This window comes from Microcebus murinus, chromosome 1 (genome assembly GCF_040939455.1).
Source record: "Microcebus murinus isolate Inina chromosome 1, M.murinus_Inina_mat1.0, whole genome shotgun sequence".
Taxonomy (NCBI): domain Eukaryota; kingdom Metazoa; phylum Chordata; class Mammalia; order Primates; family Cheirogaleidae; genus Microcebus; species Microcebus murinus.
In genome coordinates, this window is record NC_134104.1 from 50,439,269 (window position 1) to 50,460,828 (window position 21,560).

General features: G+C 36.2%; 1 protein-coding gene across 3 annotated transcripts in view; it reads right to left on the reverse strand.

Annotated features, from left to right (window-relative positions):
* The window catches only part of CBLB (Cbl proto-oncogene B), a 191,579-nt gene extending 174,753 nt beyond the window's left edge, over positions 1–16,826 (reverse strand). The window contains exons 1-3 of one of the 3 annotated variants that reach the window (XM_012777172.2): positions 16,711–16,826; positions 15,221–15,402; positions 2,283–2,533 (exon numbers count right to left, since the gene is read on the reverse strand). In XM_012777172.2, coding sequence (XP_012632626.1) covers positions 2,283–2,533; positions 15,221–15,388 — 419 coding nt within the window. In that variant the 5' untranslated portion in view covers positions 15,389–15,402; positions 16,711–16,826. The other 2 variants (XM_012777173.2, XM_012777174.3) reach the window with 2 other exon arrangements.
* Positions 16,827–21,560: the final 4,734 nt, after the last annotated feature.

Below are 21,560 nucleotides of genomic sequence, written 5' to 3' on the forward strand. Positions count from 1 at the left end.
CACCCACATCTATCACAAGCACAAATTCAATCAAATTATATCTTAAAGACACTGTCTCCAATACCAAATGGTAGCGTGGATGTGGAGCACTAGGAACTCTCATTCATTGCTGGTGGGAATGCAAGATGGTACAGCTACTTTGGAATATAGTCTAGGAGGTTCTTACAAAGCTAAACATAAGCATTCTGTACAATTGGTAGGTAGTTACTCAAAAGAGCTGAAACCTCAAGTCAACAGGAAAACCTGCATACAAATATTTGTAACAACTGTATACATAATTGCCAAAACTTGGAAGCAACCAAAATGTTCTTCAATACATGAGAGGCAATTCGAACAATGGCTATCATAAAGTAGCATACAGAAATGAGTTAACAAGCTATGAAAAGACATGGAGGAAAATGCATGTATGCCTTTGTTATAATGCATATATTTAAATAAATATATGCATAAATGCATATTGTTAAGTAAAAGATCCAGTCTGAGAAGTTACATATTGCATGAGCCCAACTATACAATATTGTGAGGAAGACAAAACTATAGAGGCAGAGGTTCAGCAGCAGTTCAGAGTTCAGGGAGAGGGGGGTGATGAATAAGTGGAGAAGAAGGCATTTTTAGAGCACTGAAACTATTTTATTCGGTACTGTAATAATGGTAAATAAATGACATGATGCATTTATGAACCATAGAACAATACAACACGAAGAGTGAACCCAACTTCGTTTAATAATAATATATTGATATTGGTTCACCAACTGTAAGAAATATACCACAGTAATGCAAGATGTGAACAGGACAAACTGTAAGGAAGAGGGGATTTATGGAGACTCTGCACTTTCTGAATAATTTTTCTGTAAACCTAAAACTGCTCTAAAAATAAAGTCTACCAAAAAAGTAAGAATACTGTCTCATGAACTTGCTATTATCATAAATAAACTTATGTAAAACTATTAAGTAATGTTAAAAACAAATACAGTCGTACAGCATAATGACATTTCAGTGACCAACAGCCAGTACACAGATGGTGGTCCCATAAGATTATAATGGAGCTGAAAACCTCCTATGGCCTAGTGATGTTTCAGCTCTTATAATGCATTACTCATGAATTTGTGGTGATGTCTGTGTAAACAATCTACTAGGCTGCCAACCACATAAAAGTACAGCACATACAATTATGGACAGTACATAATACATGATAATGATAATAAAAGACTTCGTTACTGGTTTATGTATGTATTGTATTATATAGTAAGTATAATATGTATATACTATACTTTTTATTGTTATTTGAGTACTCCTTCTACTTATTTAAAAAAGAATGTAACTTTAAAACAGCCTCCAGAAGGTCCTTTAGGAAGTATTTGAAAAGAAGGCATTGCTATCAGAAGATGATAGCTCCATGCCTGTTACTTCCCCTGAAGACCCTCCAATAGGACAAGATGTTGAGGTAGAAGACCACTGTACCAATGATACTCATTCTGTTTAAGCTTAGGCTAATGTGTGTGTGTGTGTGTCTTAATTTTAAACAAAAAAGTTTAAAAGTTAAAAAAAATTAAAAATAGAAAAGAGTTTAAAGGAAATATTTTTGTTCAGCCATACAATGCATGTTTCAAGCTAAGCATTATTACAAAACAGTAAGACAGTTAAAAAAAATTAAAAGTTTATAAAGTGACCATAAGCTAAGGTTAATTTACTATTGCAGAAAGAAAAATTTTTTCATAAATTTAGTGTAGCCTAAGTGTACAGTGTTTATAAAGTCTACAGTAGTGTACAGTAAGAGCCTAGGCCTCCACATTCAGTCACCTCTCACTCACTGAATCACCCAGAGCAACTTCCAGTCCTGCAAGCTCCATTCATGTTAAGTATCCTAGACAAGGTATACCATTTTATACATTTTATATTTTTATACCATATTTTTACTGTACCTTTTCTATGTTTACATAGACAAATACCACTGTGTTCAATTGCCTACAGTACTCAGTACAGTAACATGCTGTACAGGTTTCTAACCTGGGAGCAATAGACTATACCACATAGCGTAGGTGCATGGTAGGCTATACCACCTAGGCTTGTGTAGGTACACTTTCTGATGTTCCCACAGTGATGATATCATCTAAAGAGACATTTCTCAGAATGCATCCTCATTGTTCAACAACACAGGATTGTACACAAAGGGAATGGCATTTTCCCCAAAACAATTACACAGTAACATTTATGTTAACTGTGCAGCAAAAAGCAAAATAAATGGACTTAACACTAAGAAAAAAGATCTGAAATACACTTACCTGTCCTGTGACTGTTCTTCATACATCCTTTCCTTGCCTTCTTTAAAGAGTCTTATTGCCCGTTTAGACTTTTTCATTAGACTATCAATGTAGATTTTAAAATATTCATTCTCACTGAGTTGAGCAAGTTTCTGGTTGTCATCATATTTACTCAATATAAGTCGCAAATGTTGATATGTATCAGGTAAAATATCAAGTATATATGGTGGGCTATTTTTCAACTGAAGTTTGGGATTTTGGCACAGTCTCACCTAAAAAAGACAATAAGAAAGTATTTTTATATAAGTCATAATATTTTCTTTCACATGAAAATGAGAAATTAATAGAACTATCTCCTATTTCTTCATTTTCCATAATATAAATTATAATATTAAACTATTATCTCCAATTTACCAAGAACTGGCAAATACATTTGTCTTAAAACAATTAAATCTTTTTCTTTGTTCCTCCCATTCAGTCTTTTTATATCCTTTCACCCCTTTAAGTTTTAATTCTTCTACAATATCTCATTGTGCATAGTTTAACAGAACGACAGTGTACTAACCACTGTATATCACTGACAGTCTTTTTTTTAAAATAAAAATGAGGAAATGAGCGTTTTCTGTTAGCAACCAATGTCTACCATTTAAACATTATTTTCCTACACTGAACTTCTAGCTAAAGCTCTCTCACAGATTTTAATTAATGTTTTGGTGTACTGTTCCTGAACCCTGAAGAGAATTAAGAAAAAAGAGGTGCAATTTTAATAACCAAGTTATTAAGTAGTAAATGGGTGTCAGGTCCAAACGGGTTTTTTTCCACCTCCCATATTGTCTACCACGCCTATAAACATGTGTTACATAACGGTCCAGTCATTCCATCAGGTGCCACCCAACTACTGGGGTATTCAGGGCTCCCCACATAACTAAAGATACCTTTTGCCAGCAAGAAAAGGTAGTACTTTCAACTACCATATTCACATCTACATGTTAATGTGATTTAGCCCAGAGTAATTAAGCCTATTGAGTTCTTACCTTCCAAACAGGGTATAATGAACCCTCCAAATAAATAATTTTTAAAATAAAATCATTGGTAATTGAATGAGAGCATACAAAACATAACAGTACAGCACTCTTACAAAAGGCTAAATTTACACAAAAAGGCAGATTTACCAAGAAGCTAAGGAAGCATAAGCTTCTGGATCCCCTGGATGCATGGGCCTCTTCTAAGTCTATAATTACACTTTTTTTGGTAATATTTTCAAGATCAAGATATTTTAAACAAAATTGGTTAAAATTTCTGTCTTTTCCCAGTATGCCTTCCCTTCACTATCACTTCTGTAAATAGTTTAACTATTGTCAACAGTCCCAGTAAAAGTGAAATAAGCCAGGCACAGAAATATACTACATGAATTCACTTATATGCAGAATCTACAAAAAATAATAATAATCAAATAAATAGAAATAGGAAGAAGAATGGTAGTTACCAGGGCAGGGAGGGGGAGGAAATGGAGAGAAGTAGGTCAAAGTGTACAAATTTGCAGTTATGCAGGCTGATAAGTCCGGAGCTCTAATAGACAGCATGAAGACTACAGTTAAAATATATTGCACTGTATACTGAAAATCTGATAAGAGAATGAAATTTAAGTATTCTTACCACAACAAAAAGGTAATTATGAGAGGTGACAGATATGTTAATTTGTTTGATTATAGTAACCATTTTACTATGCAAGTGTATATATCAAAATATCATGTTGTATACCTCAAATATATACAATAATTATTTTTAATTTTAAGAAAATTTTTAAAAAGAATGGTTTCAGGAATACTTTAAGTGCCAATAATGCTAACTAGCCTACCACAGGATCAATAAGGTCCAATTCAAATCTGGTAATTGTCTGATGGTACTCAAGACTGGAAGTATATGTGGGCAATGAAAGAGAATCAAATTGTGGATGTACAGAGCCAAAACTAGTCTAGTAAATGGAGGAATTGGTTGATATATAATTTTTACACAAATAATTTGATTGTATTATTATAACCTTATTCTCACAATTGTGCCTTATATGTATGAAGTATTCAAATTAATAACCCAAAGGTATAGGGTTAATTTAAATGAAATAATATTATTTTCATCTCCAAGAAATTTCTTAGAAAGGGAAGATGGCATCTAATTTATTAAATAATACCAAATATTTACAAAAGTATGGTTAAAAGGGCTGATAAAGCTTTTGTATACCTTTTTTATGTTTGTAATACATTGATATAATCAGAAAAGCTCATTCAACCCTAAAGATTAAGTACCAAATATGCCAATGATTTAACAAATTCTGGCTGACATAGTATTGTATTGTTTTTTCAATACATTAAACCAAAGATACTACCACAGTATGTATAAATTTCAAGAATATTGGCCGCCAACATCATATAGCAGACACAGTTTAATTTCAGCAACATAAAACTTGGTATAACATATCACAGATTGATAAATTATTAACTTGCAAATTAGGGGACCAGGAAGCTTCAAATTCATTTCTTTCACTGGTGAATTTTTTAACTGATAAAATAAAAAAAATTCTCCCATGTACTCTTTTCAGACATTTCAAATAACTGCTATTTCATAGATAATTTTAAGTTTTACAAAAATTTAATTTTCTATTCTCTACCTGACCTTTGCCTAATTTGCTTTTTTCAAAATTATAATTTCATGTGAGAATTTATTGCTTTGTCAGGTAAAATTGTTTGACTAACTATAATACTATACACCAGGTACTGAGCTTAGTGCCAGGAAATTACAGATGACTAGAAGAACATACTTCCTGACTCAAGGAGCCTGGCTGAAGAGACCTAGTTCTCTATAATTAACTCAGGAACAATGTAATTCTTCCTCTAAGGGATCTTAGCAAAGATCCCATCCAATCCATTCATTTCCAGATTAAAAAAACTAAGAACTACAAAGATTAAAGGACTATTTAAAAAATCATTAATCTAACACAAGGGCCTGAATCCTCTGAATCTCAGGGTAATCTTCTTTCTAACTATATCACAATTTAATTAGAATTAGGCATATAATTAATGATCCATGCTAAACTCATTTACATTTTTATATTATTCCATTTGCAAATTTACATGAACTTCAGGACCCATTTATTAATTCGACAAACATTCATGTGTCAGACGTTGTTTCAGGCCCTAGGGAACACAGAAAGGAATAAATCACAGATCTGCCCTCAAGGAGTTGTCTCCTGGGAAAGATTGGTGGCTTAAGAAAGAATTACAGGAGAATTTAGTGCCATGATGTAGGAGAGCACAAAGTGCTACAGGAGCAAAGCAGCAGCTCACTCACATCCACATAAGTGTCAAGAAAAGCATATACCTAAAATTCACAAAAGGAATGTTCTAGGGCAGGCAAAAGATTGTGCAAAGGCTTAAGAGGCACCAGAAAATACAGCATGTTAAGAGTAAATGCAGTTATTCTAAAAGGTGGGAGCATAGGAAAGCTATGAGTGAGTGGTACAGGAGATCTGAAATAGGCTGCAGTCAGTTCATTAAGGCCCTGTAGGCTGCTACACTGTTTTCTAAATTTGCACCTGGGAAAGTGCAACCTACAATACTGAACTACTATAAGCCGCTGAGTGTGCAGTTCATCAGTTGGATTACTATTAAACCCGGTTGATTTATGACAGCTCCCACTGAAAATGAATAACCCTACATCAGGACTATGACTTCTAAGCAGGTCAAATTCAATTCCATTCAATAAATATTTATTGAGTGCCTGCTATGTGCAAGGAACTGCAAAAGCCAGGGAAAGAAAAATTGCTTTTCTAAAAGCAGTATATTAAGGAGAAAATCAAACTCACCACAAGGTTCAAGTTCAGATTCACATGCCTTACACCTCTTACAGAAATATCTAAATCGCTCCCTTGAATGAAAGTTGGTGCCAGCACAGAAGAGCTTTCACAAAGAGCAAATCTGTAGTCACATTATACAATGATTAACTTTTTAGGGCACAGATTGGCACATAAAAGAATCGGTTCATTAGCAATATTACTCTTTTCTTTTGAACTAAAAGGTAAAACATTTATTACTGGAATTAGGCTGAAATTCCATTAAATCATTGACTTGAAGGATTTGGAAATCATGGAGACCAACTCCCTTGTTTTGACATGACAATACTAAAACACAGAAAGAGAACCTAGCTAATGTTACTGCTCAGAACCCTGATACCTGGACTTAAGAATCAGGCATTCTTTCCATACTAACACACAACTGACTCTTGTATTTGTTTAAATGTATTAAAGATTTTTAAGGAGATGTTGTCTGTACATGTAGTCTGTATTGTTTCACAAAAATAAAAATATATAATATAAACACTACGTATAAATACATAATAATGTAGTTATATATATTAATATACATTCAGCCCTATCACAGCAAAGGCACAAAAATAAAAATAGGATTTACTGCTACTATATGAATTCTCAAAGTCATTAATTATTCTGGGAACACTCTCACATTTAAAGAGTTTTCCAACTGTACCTTAATTAAGATGTCCAGCCAAAAGGTAATAAAGAGGTCAGCTAACATATTCCTTGCAAACAAGGTTCAAACCAGCCCTTGAAACATATGAAGGAAATTCTACTGAAGCAATGAAAATTCCAACAGTAAGGAACTGTACTTATACTGTAACAGACTTCATTATAAAACACACCTCACTTCATGAAGCATTCAGTTATACTGAATCAAGTCATGTACTCACAAATGAAATATCTCATTTTCTAAAGATGGCATAGAAACCCCTATCCTCCTCCTATAAATGTTAGAAGAGGTTTCTTAGTGCAGTTACATAGAAGTACATGTTATTATAATAAAAAGCACATAAGAGTTCTTTGGGGTCTTTCCATTTTAATTCAGCAAATAATTAAATATGTAAAGGTATAAAAAGCTATAAAGTATAAAATGTAAAAAGGATAAAAATACAGCAGTCCTTCTACATAGCATATTAACTGGGCAAAACAAAGCACATAAATTTGGTCATGAGTCTATATATTAGTTATAGTAGGAATTGAAGAAAATTACCAGTTTCTTTATGGTTTTCAATGAAGGTATCTTTTAAGAATGATATAAGAAACACTATTAAAGGAATCCAGGCATGGTAGTGTGCACCTGTAGTCCTAGCTCCCCAGAAAGCTGAGGCAGGAGGACTGATTCAGCCGAGGAGTTTGAATCCAGCCTGGGCAACATAGCAAGACCCCATGTCAAAAGATTAAAAAAAAAGAAGAAGAAGCAGCATCATTAAAGAATCAACCAGTTGTGGCCGGCCTGTAATCCTAGCACTCTGGGAGGTCAAGGTGGGGGAATTGCTCGAGATCAGGAGTTCGAAACCAGCCTAACCAAGAGTGAGACTCGACTATAAATAGAAAGAAATTAATTGGCCAACTAGTGTATATAGAAAAAATTATCCAGGCACACTGGAGCATGCCTGTGGTCCCAGCTACTTGGGAGGCTGAGGCAGGAGGATCACTTGAGTCCAGGAGTTTGAGGTTGCTGTGAGGTAGGCTGACGCCATGGCACTCACTCTAGCCTGGGCAACAAAGCGAGACTCTGTCTCAAAAAAAAAAAAAAAAAAAAAAGAATCAACCAGTTGTAATTAAGATATCAATTGTGTATTTATCTGTTCAATATCTTTCTTCTCAATGAGAATAGAATTTTCTTAAAAGTGGAAAACATATCTGTCTTCCTCACTGGTCTATCTCCATTACCTAATATAGAGCCTTCCATATAATATATGCAGAAAACAAAGTTTGATAGCAGGAAAGAGGAATAGAAGGAGAAGACCAAAGTTAGGAAGAACCTCTCAGAAATACATATTACAAATAGGATATCTATATTATCTTGAATAAACCTGCCTAAAAATGAGTATGAAGTTTGGAGAATAATTTGATAATAACAGTATCAAGTGTGGTAGTGGGGAAATACCCTTTTAATATATTTCCTATGGAAACAGGAAGCATCATAGTATTCCATGGAGCAGTGTGCTTGACTCTCTTCATACTATATGAACATATGCATTAGAATTAAGCAAACCTAGGATCTGGCCCTGCCACCTAGTAGCTTTACAACCTTATGCAGATTTCTTCTTCTGGAAACCTCTCAGGGTATTATAATTCTCAGAAGAGGAAATATAAAAATGCTCTGCACAGTGCGTGGCACATAGTCTGTACTCACTTCTTTTTTCAGTATTTCTTCTCCTTCCATATTTTGTATTTTATCACAAGGGAAAATCTCTGCAGGTTTTACAAAGGCATAAAAATTAGACCAAGGGCACTGACCATTTTGTTAGACATCATGACTTTTCAAAGTTCTTTTAGCTCATAAAGTTATTCATGCTACCTAAAACCCTTAAAAACTCTGGAATGTTCTGTTCAAGACAGCAGGAAATAGGGCTAAACCCAGGTCAGTACTCTTGTCAGCTGACACAAAATTCTTTACTTTCTTCAAAACCAAGAGACTTTCAGGAAAAGATGTAGGGCTAAAATACCCAATTCTTTAACAGAACATTAATAACTACTTTTTTATTGCTATTGTAAAATAATGTGAGTGATTATAACAATTATTTAATACTGATGTTAAAAAGCTATAAAATTTAGTTGGATATTTTCAAAATGCTTCTTTCATTACTAGGAAAAATTTAGCAACCCACAAATACATTTTTAAAAAACAAAGTTTAAATATATGCCCAAACAGTGTGCATAAAAATAACACTGTGGCATCATTTAAGTCACAGCATGTGTTTAAGATGATCTTAATAGTAAAGATGAGAACTGATTTCCATTTTGATTTTTTACTTATTTACCCACTTAATTGCTAAAAGACTGGTTAAAATATATATTCTTTATTCTATAGTATAAAATTTTAAAACATGGCTTTAAATTATATAAATATTATGCCTTAAATCACTTCCTGACAACCAAACATAAAGTTTACAAATTCCCTCAAAATTTCTTATTTCCTCATTTCCCCTTTCTGCAAGTAGAAGGTACATTATCCACCAAAGTTAACCCTTCTATTATGCTTGTTCCTAGTCTTTCACTCCCACAATGTAAGCTAATGCCACTTTCTCAATTATTTCTTCTTTTACATCTTAAATCATTCCCTACCCACACCCATTCCCATTAATCTCTGAACCCCTCCTATTACACACAGACATTCACACACAGGCATTTAAATTCTGTTCAAACCCTCATGCTATCATAACTTTCTTCCTTTTCATTAGTTGCCACAGTTATAGAACAATTTTTAAATAATCCACATACTTATTTTAATTTAGCCCCACTCTGCAAGTGAAACTACTCTGTAAAGGTCAACAAAGACTCGAACCATGCAATTCAACGACATCTTAAATTTTCACCCTATATGGTTTTCTCCACTTGAACTTGAAATTAGTTTTATCAGAACTTCAAAATGCCTTCATCTTGAAGGTGTTTCTACTTAGGAAGTCACTGTACCTTAATTATTTTTTTACCTTTTTCACAACTGTTCTTTGTAGGATTCTCTTTCCTTCTCCACCACCTAATTACAACCCTCACACCACAAAAATATTGATTCTCCCTTTCTCTGACTCAATACTGGAAATCTACCACAGTTCTATAGTTTGAAATGTTGCTTTTATGAACATACCTATGAAATATATATCTCTCATTTCAACTTCTCTCTTGAACTGCACACTCAATTTTCTGATTTCAAAATGGATTTCACTCTGGCATGTCAAATTTAACATGGTCAAAAAACCAACCCCCATACTTCCTCTTTTCTTTCCTATGTTTCTTATCTCATTAAGGGCATCACTGCCTTCAGAGTCAACTAGGCTGAAAACCTCAAGAGTCACTTTCACTGCACCTTCTCTTTTATCCTGTAACTCAGAAGGGTATCCTGTAACTCAGAAGGGTTGCCAAGACCTGTAGATTTTACCTCCAAAATGCCTTCCACATCTGAACCAACATTTCTTGTACCTACTGCCAATTCTCTAGGCCAACTCTCTATTATTTCTTGCCCAGACTATTTTAATGTCTGTTGATCATTATTCTTGTTTTTAATTTTTTTTTCTCATTATCAAACCTTCATGGAGTCAAGAGAATATTCTACCAAAACATAGCCTTGACTTTTCCTATTCCTGCTTAAGAGCCTTCAATGGTTATTTGCCTACCAAATAAAGTCCAGATTCCTTGACAGAGCAGTTAAATCCTCTATTATGTTCCTCTAATTTACCTTCTCTCACTTAGCAAGTTCCCATCATTCCTTCAGCCTTATGTGTCTTCTACCTCACCGGAATGAAAACCACCCTCAAAGAACACTTAAATAGTAAGTACCTGCTCTATGCTTAATTCTATACCAATTTTTCATCCCTAGTAACATTTACCTCCTCCACATACTACGTTCACAGAACTTTATTTATACCATCATACAGCAGTTATTACATTCTACTGTGTGGCATAGTTATTTATAAATGTCTGTCTTTTCATAGTTGGGGTTTAATAAATGAATTATGAAATCAACAGACAACATAAAAACAACTTTTGAAAGAAAGGAAGAAGTGGATTCAAAATCTGAATGGTAAAAATTTTGTAAAATTTTAAAGATTACTAACTGATGAAGCCTTCTGTTCTATGTATAGCTTATATCACAGGGATAAACCAAAGTAACTGTTGATAGTATTCCTTTAAATCTTGTACTTTATCATAGCTTTTCCTAGAATTCACAAGTAGCAAACTTGGGGGTCACTTCATTTATCTTAACACAAATTCAAAATCTAACTCACTACTAAACAAAATTGTCCAGACATTTCATGTGTTATTATCCTCTATCCAAGTCTACTTGGCCCATGATTCTGCTAAGATAGAACAACTTCAATAGTGAAAAGGAAATATGTGAAGAAGAATAATTCAAATAAATGATATTCCGTTTCAAGGCTGTAGGAAAGTGAGAGTCTCAAAACCAACAAACACAAAAAATAGGCATCCAAAACCTAAGTCTTACTTCACACAGAATATTTTTCAGAGGTATGAGGAATTCAACATAGAAAAGAATACTTGCTCTTTAAAAAATATGCCTGAATATAATCCAAACATCTTTGATTGACAAACTTTAAAATACATTATGGTCACAATTAAATAAAAAAGATGGAGAATGAATTATATTTCAAGCTTGACAGATGTATTAAATGTACAGAGGATAAAAGGCAGAAAAAAGGTTGTTTGGCATCATCACTTTCCAAAATGCTTTTAAAATTCTTTCAGTAATGTAACTGCAAATAAATGACAAGGACAGCAAGACAAAACATAGGCAGGTACTCAACTTCCTTTGCTGTTTAGCATCAATTAATTATTTTCTAATTTCCTGATTATCTATGTGTGCTCAGTACATTTAGCATCTCTTAGATGGAAAATTGTTTCTCTATTTTCCATCACCTGGCTAAGACTCTCGTGAAAACCACACTCAGGAACCTCACATTAATAAATAATCATTCCAACCATACTGATTAGCAATCATTTCCTTACCCTCACCTCAGCATTTCCAACAAGAGCCAATAATGCTGTTCCTAAAAGGCAATGGCCAGCAGAATCCAGACAGAAAACTGTCTGAAGAGTGGCCAGAAAAACAAGGTGAATGTTCTCTACTCTGCTCCCACTGTATTTTGTGTAGGTCTGTAACAGCCCTTTCCATACTACATGGCAATTATCCATTTATATGCTTGGCTCTGATGCTATTCTCTGAGTTCCTTGACAAGTTGAAGGCAGGACCATGTCTTATCTAGCTTTGCATTCCCATAATAAGTGCTCAGTAGGAACATTGTAGACACTCAATAAATGTTCATTGAGTGTTTAAGAAACTCTGTCTCTTTAATAGCTTTGGAACCCAAATTTCATTTTGGGTGTATGTGAACCTAGATATGTATTCATGAGTAATAGTTCTGTCACTATATCAAATAGGCATCTGATCAGCTATTGACCTACACTGAAACACAGAGCTAAGGCTACAATATCTGTCTAAATGGGAAGCTTTTAGATATGCTACTATTTCTTTTCTTAATACATATACCATGCTAACTCTGTGTTACTGATGTTCTATTATAAAACACTCTACATCTTAAAAGGAACGCAACTGGGCAATAACTTTCTCATATTCTCAGTGACCTTGGAGAGAATGCCTGCCCTCTGAAAACAGAACAATTAGTTGAAACTGGAATCTCTGGGTTGACCATTTTAAATTCTAGAGGCCAAGAAATGGTACAACTACACACTTACTAGATATTTCCCCTACAGCCAAAGACTGTTTCATTGTTCCCTATAAAACAAGTTATTTTACTTTGTAGGTAGCTGAGACACACTAAACTTGAAAAGCTTGTGTTCATATTTATACTTCTAAGATCTGCTCTTGTGAAGAGCCTTCATAAGGAAAAAATAACAAATATATACTTCACCCTGCCTTTTATATAACTACCAATTAGACTTGAAAGTTGCTATTTTCTGTTATTCATAAGCTAAACTCATTCTATTGAAGTTATTTTAAAAACAGTTAGGTAATAAGTCAAGAGATTAACTTTGGGACTAATAATAAAGTTCCTGATGTAATCATCAGGACAATGTTGATATTATGAGCCACTTCCTTCACCACTGACAAATAAGAAAAGATAAACACAAGTGGGGAATATTTCTGAACTACACACTTAAATAAAATATATGGCAAATTAGTAATTGTCAATGCCTTTTTATTATATTATTGTGTGATAGAGTAAAAATAAATACACTGAATTCTTGTATAATATTTTATGCAACTTCTCTCCACAAAGCCCATGGATACCTCCACAAATGAACACAATCATTTTCATCTTAGACAAACAATGAAGACAAGCAGGGAAAGCCATAGCAATGCACCTTTGCCAATACCCACACCCACATCCCACTAAGTAGAGACTTTGGATAATAGATTTCCATGTGAGTCAAGTTTCTCAATTAGAGAGGCTAAACCCAAACCCACAAAAGGGTTAATAAAATAAACAATAGCAGATACTTAATTATGAAATAACCATCTACTTTACCATAACTCATGGTGAAATAATTAAAAGTGGATAAAACTTACGTTAACAATCAGTTATACACAAAAATTATGCACACCAGTTTTTAATGTTTCAAAAATAATGACTATATGGTAACTACAGCTTACCACTTCCTTATATAAATCTTTTTGATCTGATGTTCTAACCCTCACAAATGTACAACTTTTGACCACTCAAAGAAGGGAGGTGGGAGGGGCAGCTCCCCTATAGAATCTGATCCATCAGTTGCCCACTTATATAACAGATAAAAGAAAACATAGAATTCCTTCTCTTACCCCCAACTAATGATTTAGGCAATGGGAGTGACCTTCAAATGCATCCCCTTTAGAAAAGCAAAGAGAGCAAGTATTGTGCTTGCCAAATATATGCTATTTTTCCAACTGCATATTCCTTATTCTTAAGTAACCAATGCTAAAATCAAAACCTGACCCCAAGCAGCAAGTTGCAATGTTCTGACACTATGACATCATTCTGTCTGGAGCACTTTAATATAACAATTTGAATAAATTGGCAGAAGCTTAAATAGGTCACACTGAAGACCAAAACTAAGGATATTTATCTGGCAAAACTATTCTGGCTCTCTTTTAGCAACACCAGCAGTAGAATGACAAGCCCATCATTCATCTATCTATGTGTAATTTCCATAAGGATACATGAAGATAAAGTAAATCTCCTCACCCTCCTGTACTACTACTACTACTCATGGTGGCTTTTTGTAGCCAGTATTTGTACAGAGTAACAAACCAAAGTAAAGGGGAATGCTACCACATGACTTCATGGAGGCTTTGGCACATGCCTACAAAGAAATATTTCCTTAAACCTCCATTTCTGCAGTTATAACAATAAAAAGAGTCCTACTTCAACTAAATTTATAAGTAGCCCCAGATATCTAAGAAATACTGCCATACGGTGCTATAAACATTTACCAAAATAAACATTTTGATGAGTGCTACTGCTTCAAAAGCAAAAATCAGTAATTTTTGCAAAGCAGCAAACTTCCTCTTCATCAAATTGATTTCATAATCCTACTTAGTAAGATAGGATACTGACAGCTGTACTTTTCTGAGTATTATATGAAGTACAAAGTATTCAAGTAGACCTTTTAACTGTACTTCTTTGGATACTGACATCCATCTTGATTTCTTCTTGAGAAATTATAGTTCATCTGAAACCAACATGATAAAACCACAGAGGTTTCTCATACACTCAGTCCCACCACCCCCAACATATATTTTCCTTTCACAATAAACAATGTGCAATCAAAAGGTTTCCTGTTTCAAAATGGAATAGATGAAAGAAACTGTAACTCTACCATTAATAACAAAAAAGTTTCTTAATGAACATGATTTCTCAAAGATGAAAATGGAAACTCTCTCAACTCACTGCTTCCTCACCTAAGGACTAACCTGGTTCTTTCCTCAGTAAATATTTTCAGTATCAGACACATCTGGTTGTCATGAGTGGTCCATTAGAAACTTTTCTTAAATAACTTGTTTGTACTCTTTTGTTATCTAAAAGCAACACAACCTCATATAAGACAGAACAAACACTTCCAAACATACTATGGCCATATATCAACAAAAAGCAGCCAATGGTAAAAACTTTGCATACTGAGTCATATAGAGGAACTCTGAACCTTCAAGAGTAAGAAGGGCAAAAGGTAAAAAATAAAAAATAAAAAGATTTTGCTCTGAATCCAACTTTTCAAAACACACAGAATGGTAGAAAAGTGATCAAAACAAATTAAAATATTGTTGCTATAACAATTATTAATATTATAAGTAAATCTGGAGAAACCAGATCCAAGGTGAAAAGAGCTACATACATGCACAGTCAGAACTTACCACTTTATCCATAAGTTTCCAAGTTTTCTCCACAGTCCTGCGATCTGCTGCAGCTTGCTTAGGGGGTCCAACTGCATCCTGAATAGCATCAATAATACCCAAAATACGACCTTTTCGGGGGTTTCCTCCTCGACCACCAGGGTTTCTGCCATTCATAGAGTTTGCCATCTGGAATCTTAGTTCTTTGAAAGGCAGATTAAAAAAAAAGTTGGTTATGAAAATATTTACTCACAAGAAAACCAAACAAGTTAACTTGCAACCACTACATCCCTCTCCAACAATATGAACAAAACCAAGGGGCCCAGATTCAACTTTTCCATAAGCTTGTGAATTTACACTCTCAATCTTTACACACTGTAGGTTTAGGCGCTATGGCCCTAGAATTGCTTTTAGAATACTGAGAGTTAAAGATGCATCCTCGTCATGTTTCAAGTAGCTAAGGCTAAACTAATACCCAACTCACAACACCAACAAAAAAAACTTCAATAGGTTTCCTCCAAGAACACATCAAATGTTCTGCCCCTTCTGCCTAAATCCCACTTCAAAATACTAGAACTGAAGCCCCTAGAAGACATACGTTTTGAGAGCCGCGTTCAAAAGCCCTCATTTCACCCTGCCAGATTTCTCCAAGTTATATAAACGTAAAGATTATTCTACACAAGCATAAGGGACAGGTCTGTCTGTTGTCAACAAAGGCGTAGGACTTGGATTTCTCCCATTAAAACCTCCAAGTACAGACACACAAACACACAGTTCTTTAAGCCAACGCGGTGAGTAGTTATTCTCAAGAGCCAAATAAAACAACAAACAAATAGCCCGTTTCAAAAGACCGGGTTAGAAACTGACAAGAGCCGGCACAGAAAGGAGAAGAGAGTTCACTTCTCTCAGTCCTCGCCTCTAGTCTCACCCAAAGCTTTGTTTCAGGACGTCTGTGCCCCTTGCCCGCTCAGGGCCCTGCCTCTCTCGGACCTCAGCTGGGGAGGAAGGTGAACGCAGAGAGGACAAAGTATCCCCCGGCTGCTCCGGCGCCCGCAGCCCCGTCCGCCTCGGGCGCTGGGGGATCGGCGCCCGGGTGGACGCGCCTCCCGCCGTCTGCGATCGCAGCCGCCCGTCTCCGGCGCTCCTTCCTCCTCCTGCCCCAGCCTGCCCGGGTTCCGGTCTTTAAATGCCCCACTTCAAACTGGACGGCGGCAGGCACGGCCGCTGAAAGCCGGGGCTCTGCCCTAGCCCTCCGTGGTCCGCGCCTGGCTGCCCCTGGGCCCCAGAGCCGGTGGGAAGTGCCGAGCCTCCCCGGCGCCCCCTTCCCTCCTTGCCTCTCGGCGCCGTAGCGGTCCGGAGACACGCGCGAGCGCGGGTCCGACTCTACACGCACGCAGCCGAGGGTGTGTGGGTAGCCGGGGCGGGGAGTGTGTAATCGCTGTGATAGCACGGTCCCGAATAAGGAGCGACCCAGAGTGCAGGCCGCCGAGACGTGGAGACGCAACAATTACCGTCAGGACAAATCCACACCCGCTCTCCCCTCCCTCCCGACTCTCGGGGAGGCCGCGGGACGCCGCAGCAGCACTCACTGGACACCCCACCCCAGCAACATACACAGAGACCCAGCACGGGGCGGGACCGAGGGCGGGGCCGCGCGCCCTTCGGCCAATCCCGCGCGCCCGCGCACAGCCCGACAGCGGGCGGAGCCAATGGGCGGGAGGCGCCCGTCTGCCGCGCTACCACCCTGTCCACGTCCTCCACAGTACACAATGGCCCCAAAGGAAGGCCCGCTCGTCGCACGTACGAATGGAAAGGTACTCAGAAGGAAATGAAGGGCCTGGACTCGCCCGGGAACGAAAGTGGAAAAGGGAAAGGAAATGGAAGAAGGGATGCAAAGCACTGGGGAGCTAACCAATAAGGGGTGGCAGGTGGGCGTGAGCGTCGGGTGCGGGAGCCAAAGCCGACAGGGGCTAATAGGCGGGACTTCCTGCTTCGCTCACCTCCCTAGTCTTTTGTTTCATAGCAACAGAGTAGTGGCTGGGAGGGTGTTGCTTCTCGGCTCTGGGTGGATCCAACGCTGAAGAAATTCATCTCCCTAGGGCTGCCAAACTCTTCTAGGCACGACAGCAGCCAAACAGGTCTAAGACTTTGCTCCTTGGCGGCTATCGAAAAAGAGCAACAGCCACCTAGCTTCCAAGATGAAGAATAAACCTCACAGAGTAGGCTAACACCTGATTGCCAACTAAAACTTCCTAAATTTCTGAGTGTTTCACTTTTGCTATTAGTTTTAGAGGGCTTGCAGATCAAACATCAGGCTGATGAAAAAGCATATAGTTGACAATTCTGCCTAAATAGTTTCTGCTAATCATGCCAGGTCAATAAAAGTACTAGATAATAGGAATTGCTAATATATGCCTTGCACCTTTTTATTTAGTACAAGTTTTTGCATAAATGACTGAGAAGGAAACAGCTTTTGTATTTTGCCTGAGTCACCTTTACTCTACATAGATGTCTCTCCGTTTTAAAAACCTTATTGTATTCTGCCATTCTCTCCCAACATTTTTAATCTCTTTCTGTGGCTCCATTCTTTATGCCCTTAAAAGGGCCTACATCTGGCTAGTCTTAAAAGGAAAAAGCTACTGTGCTGGGACCCTTCTTTCAACAAGATCATAGATTAAGCAAATGCCTTCCATTTCTTTCTATTTACTTCAATCCTACCACTCATGCTACTAACAATTGCTCTGGATTTTCACGCTTTGAAACTTTCTTTCCACTACAGTTGATGGTGTTGAATACAGTTTATAAACTTGGACTTCTCAGACATCATGATATTTTGCATCATTTTAAAAATGTATGTTTCTAATATATCTCTAACCAGTTACTCTGATAAAATGTTTTTGAGTGGTTCTAACCACTTTCTAGAAAGTAAGCATTTTAGTACTGTGATTATTACTGTTGAGGGCTCCTGAGTTGTTATAAACATGCTTCACAGCCCTAAATTTAGATGGTTAAGATTTTCATTTTAAAAAAACAAATAAAATGTGTTCTTTGCAACCAGTCAGGAGATAAATGTGCTTCAGGAAGTCATTTTGTTTCCTTGTTATTATTTCTATGTAAATAATTTAAGAGCAGATCCTTGTTTTCATATCGTGTTTATCTGCATAAGTACTGGCTTCTCTATCTCTCCTCTACCCATCCATATTTCTTTTACTCATTGTCATAGTAGCTACATTTACTATAGGGAGAGACTACAAAAGAGAAAAACTAACTGGGTCACCTTTAAAATAAATCCAAAAAGTATCAGAACTATGTATGGAAGGTTTTCCAGCATGTAGCAAAACAGTGGCTTAAGGGAACATTATAACTGAATATATTACTCATTCAAATTTTCATAAGCACAGAATAAGTAAAATACATGTTATTGCATGTGCCATTCCTTTAGTACTGTGTTTTGCAACTGAAAGAGATGACTTAATGAGAAAATGGCACTGACTATGGTATAAGCATGTTAATATGAGTTACAAGTTTTGTGGTATATGGTTATACATATATGTATACATATGTGAGATATAGTAGTCCCCCCTATCCACGGTCTTGCTTTCCTTGGTTCCAGGTATCCCTGGTCAACTATGATTTGAAAATAGGTGAGTACAGTACAACAAAATATTTTGAGAGAGAGAAGGAGAGATCACATTCACATAACTTTTATTACAGTATATTATAATTTTTCCATTTTATTAGTTATTTTTATATAACTTAATAACTTATTAAGTGCCTGATATTAAATTAACTTTAAATTTGAACTATAAATTAAACTTTATCATCGGTACTAATGTATAGGAAAAAACATGGTGTATCCTGAGTTTGGTACTATCTGTGGTTTCAGACAGCCACTGGAGGTTTGTAATGTATCCCCTATGGATAAAAGGGGATAACTGTGTGTGTGTATGTATGTTTATGTATATGTATGTATATTTTATCAATAAATTATAGCTTTATTCTCAACTAGCTCTGTTATCAAAGCAACCTAGAGGCCATGTCAAGTTCTTGTGAAGCAAGGATCCCAGCTGAGCTCAAACTAGGATTCAGGGTTTGCTTATGTCTGATAAACTGATAGAGCAGTAGCCCTCCCTGCCAATTATTAAAATGAGTTAATGTGCATGGGAGAATAAAGAACTGCTGGGATAAAACTTCATTCCCTGGGTGCCTCCAATGGAGATACAAGAGAAAGAGCACAATAGAAGATACCTGATGCAGGGCTATGAATAAGAGCACAAAGAAATGTTTTTATAAGAGACTCTGTGATACTCAGGATGTAAGCAGTAGTACATTAAGCTGACAGAATTGGCTAGAGAAATAGTCTCCTCATTTCTATAGAACAAGTCAGTCTCCAGCATGGTGCATTTTAAAGTGGATGCAGCATCATTTGGCAGTGTGAGGATTTATAACCTAGAGAGAATATTCATATGGCCTCCTATTGAAATAGTAGTGTTCTGGAAGGTCCTGACATAGAAGAGAATGGTGGGACTTCTACCTTTAGATTTTGCAAGCACCAGAGCTACCAGTAGGTGAATAATCTGAGCAAACTAGCTAACTGGCCATATACATATGTGAAACGCTTCCCCTAGGTCTCCCAAAAAAGAGTAGGAGACTTTGTGGCAAGAGCATTTAAGAAATTTTGTAGAGGCAGCTGTGGACCCTTATAATTTGAGCCTTAATATTTGACATTAATATGTGTACTAACAGCCTGGTGCCATTTGGGAAAATGCAGGTTATAGTCCTGTCTTTAAATACAGAAAAAATTTTTAAAAGACAGTTGTTTAGGAAAAAATATTTAGACTTGTCATTTGGCTCAATTTTTCTTCCTCTTTTTTACTTTCCCCAAATTCTCAAACGAACCCTGTGATGTTGGACATGAGTTGACTAAATAACAAAGGCCTCTCATGACTTACTCAACCCATAATGGCTCAAAAATATTTGTTGAATGAATGAATTGACTGTTTAACAATCTTACATGGGAAATTTAACACGGTTCCTGTCTATGCACAAAGGAGAATTCACTTGATTCACAATTCCAAACAAGATTTTATTTTTCCTACCATATGGACATATAATGCCCATCCTACCATAAAAATAGAATACCACAACCTGAAATGGCGATCTCCAGAGAGAACATGGACACAAATTCACAGGATAGAAAGAAATAAGGACAATATTAATTAGCCATATGTGGGCTTAAGTCATTCCTTGTTTAGAGAAATACATTCTCATCCATCTTTAACAGCAGATAGTAATAGTTGATAGTGAGGAATGCTGATCCATAGGCTCATCGGATATAGCCAGGTTCCAAGTTCTACTTTTAGTTCCACTAGAATTCTTGCTTAACAACAATAACAAAAATAACAATGACTTAAATAAGATACAAACCCCTTTTCTCTCACAAATAGAAAAAGTCTGAAGGTAGGAGTTACAGGTAAATACAGTGGCTCCACAATTTTCTCAAGCACTCAAGTTCCTTTATTTCTTATGTGCAATCCAGGCATCTTGCTTCCCACCCTCAGGGTCAACTCATGTTCCATGATGGCTGTTGGCACTCCAGCTGTTATCACTGATTTTTAGGCTAAAAGCTAAGAGAAAAGGTAGGGCAAACAGAACTTCCACCTGACTGAGTTTCCTTTAAGCAATCTTCAGAGAACTCCCACAAATATTTCCCTTAAACAGCTCAAGATCAGAACTTAGTCCCATAGCCAAATTTAGCTGCAAAATCTGGAAGGCAATATGCTTTTTATTATGGGCAGCAATATAACCAACTAAAAAATCTGGTTTGTTTCTAAAGAGAAAAGGGTGAACAGATGTAGCAAGAAACTGGCAAATCCTACCACAATGATCAGATCCTAAGAATTAAATTTATGATTAATAATTAACTTCTTAAAGCTGTAGAGATCCCATTGCAAGTTGTCTGAGACAGTGAATATTTGAAATATTCAGTTGAAATCCAAAGTATAAATGTGCATATATATATATATATATGCACACACATATGTAATCTTAACATCATTCCCTTAACCATGTTTATTGAAAGTTATAATCATTTCCTTAGTGAGCAGAAACTAGCATCTGCTATTACTAGACACATATATCCTTTATTGTTTATTGTATGTAAGTATTTATAGTAAATTATGTACAGTTCTCATTACGCACATATGCTCAGTAATCCTGAACAATCAGTATCACAGAGTCTAGAATGGGCAAAATTAAGGAAACAACTTATCTAATAGATTTTCCCAAGTTCATTTCAAATTAAACAGTCACATTGCTGAAAAATAAATGAAAGCTTCAGAAATCACTTCTTTGTGGTATT